Genomic DNA, 2,119 nt, shown 5'->3' with positions numbered 1-2,119 from the left:
CCTTGATTAGTGAACCCTCACATCCCCTTGCAATAGAGGTTAAGGATCACTCCCATTTTCCGACTGGAAAACGCAGGAAGGAGGCAGAGACAGAACCAGTCCTTAATTCAGGCGCTAGACAATATTCCTTCTGTCTAGAATATGGACATATTCTGAAAGGTCGTACTGGTAAATACATTAAAGGAAAATCATCTCCCTGTTAGTGACTCTTAATCCAGATAAGCATGATTCTGAATTAGGCTGTAAGTGTGTTTTAAAGGGAAACACTTAACCTGTGTTATCTCCATGCTGGCACCATGATGAACAGCCATTCCTACTTGTACCGAATTAGGCGAATAATCTTATTATTCATGAAATCTGAAGTATGTGGATGAGAAGAATCTATGCAGAAACCATCACTCATGGCTATTTTTAGCACTTCTTCCACAAACACCTGGAAACTATTGATTTGCTTATTATCTGGCACCACCCATAGTCTCTTTAAGTTCTGCCTGGTGTACTCCTCTTCGGGAAGGCCTTCCACACTTGCAACCCAATCCAAGGTCAAATGGTTGGGGTCCTGCAGGTAGCTGGATATTGAAGAGAGGTTTCCGTTGAAGCAATAGTAAAGTTTGGAACCGAGGAGCTTCAGAAACAGACATGACGTGGAGAAGATACGAGCACTGAACACTTCCATGTTGGAGGAAGACAGGCTGTAGATCTGGGGTGCTTCTCGGACCGTGAAGTGAACAGTCTGGGTCTTCTGATCGAGGGTGATGTTGAGCATGGCATTCTTCTCTGCTTTAGAAAGCTCCACCTCCTTCTCCTGCAAGGCCTCAATCAGTGGCTGAATTTGATAAAAATCTACCTCTCGTCGAAGTAAGCCCATTTCCTGAAAGTCTTCAGGGAGGTCCAAGTGAGAAGTTCGCAAGAAGTTCAGGATATAGCGGAAGATTTTACCATCTCTGTCAATAAAGCAGTTGCCTTGGCTGTCCTTCTTGGTTGGGATCTTCCCACTAAACATGGCCCCCAGCATGGAGTCTGGAAAGCTAGTAAGGGTGGACAGAGAGGTGGTATAGAGTTTTCCTCCAACATTGAGCGTAATGGGTTCTGACATGATGGAAAAGTCACGGTGCTGGCACTAATTCTAAAAAATAAAATAAAAAAAAAATCCAACACCACACATTTAGTTGCATTTTCCTATTTGAAAGGTTAAATTAGAGAGAGAGAGTCCTAAATATATAAGGGTAACTACATGGCAAGAATTCATCATAGAAATTAGAAGTGGGGAATTATTTTTGGAGGTTGTCTCTTGAGAACAAGCGTAAGGCTGTTTTTTCTCCCAACGACTTGAACAGAGTTTGTTTAGTTCAGTTTAGTGCCAGAAATTATGAGTCTTCCAAAACTTTACAATCATACTAACAGTGAAATCTCTCCCACGGCTGCCTACAGCGGAACAACTGCTAACTTCAAAGCAAGAGTTGTGTTCTGAGCTCACCTGATCCTCGCGAACACAGAATTTAGAGGGGAAAAAAAGGACTGGACAAGAACTGGACGCATCCCAACATCTTCCGTGGCATCTGAAGATATAATTAAAGCAACAAAGCTGTTGCAGCAGAATCCCCTGACACACATTTGAGTGCAGTCAACCTAGCAGGGAGCCAGCCAGCAGTGCTGCTGTAAGCGTGCGACAGTCTGCAGTTCCATTCGGTAAAAAAAAAACAAAAACACACCAGGCTTTCTCCTTCCAAAATGCTTTACCATCGAAAACATTTCCTAATTAATTGGGGCCATATCCCAGTTGACGTAGTTTCCACACAGCTCCTCTGCAATCAGCTGAGACGAACGGAGGATGCAATTTAACGGTGCAGTTAAGCATCGCTGCCTCTGGAAGGGACGTACCTCCCTTCACCCTCCACCATGCCTTCCTCCTCCCTTATGCCAGCTCTGGCACTCATCTGACCCCGCAGTGAGCCAGTTTAGGGAGAAAAAACATCATTTTCTATTCAGGACATGTTTCTGTGACATCTCAGAACCAGATGAACGCCAGGGCTGGTGCAAGGGAAGAGGAAGGAGCTACATAGCCCTTTCCATTGCAGATCAACTCAGCTGCCTTGAAAAGGTGGGCCCTCATTCCTGC

The 2,119-nt window shown here is 44.5% G+C and overlaps 1 protein-coding gene across 1 annotated transcript; it reads right to left on the bottom strand.

Moving 5' to 3' along the window:
* Positions 1–313: 313 nt before the first annotated feature.
* On the bottom strand, positions 314–1,096 carry KCTD21 (potassium channel tetramerization domain containing 21). The gene has a single exon (XM_009709049.1). It carries the CDS (start codon positions 1,094–1,096, stop codon positions 314–316), a length of 783 nt encoding a protein of 260 aa, XP_009707351.1.
* Between the last annotated feature and the right edge of the window lie 1,023 nt (positions 1,097–2,119).

The sequence above is a fragment of the Cariama cristata genome, unplaced genomic scaffold (genome assembly GCF_000690535.1).
Source record: "Cariama cristata isolate BGI_N322 unplaced genomic scaffold, ASM69053v1 scaffold20061, whole genome shotgun sequence".
In the NCBI taxonomy this organism is placed as follows: domain Eukaryota; kingdom Metazoa; phylum Chordata; class Aves; order Cariamiformes; family Cariamidae; genus Cariama; species Cariama cristata.
The sequence above is the reverse complement of the archived record's forward strand: the minus strand, read 5'-3'. Positions and strand labels throughout refer to the sequence as shown.

Coding starts and splice junctions, on each gene's coding strand:
- KCTD21 (XM_009709049.1), bottom strand. CDS start 1,096: ATGTCAGAACCCATTACGCTCAATGTTGGAGGAAAACTCTATACCACC.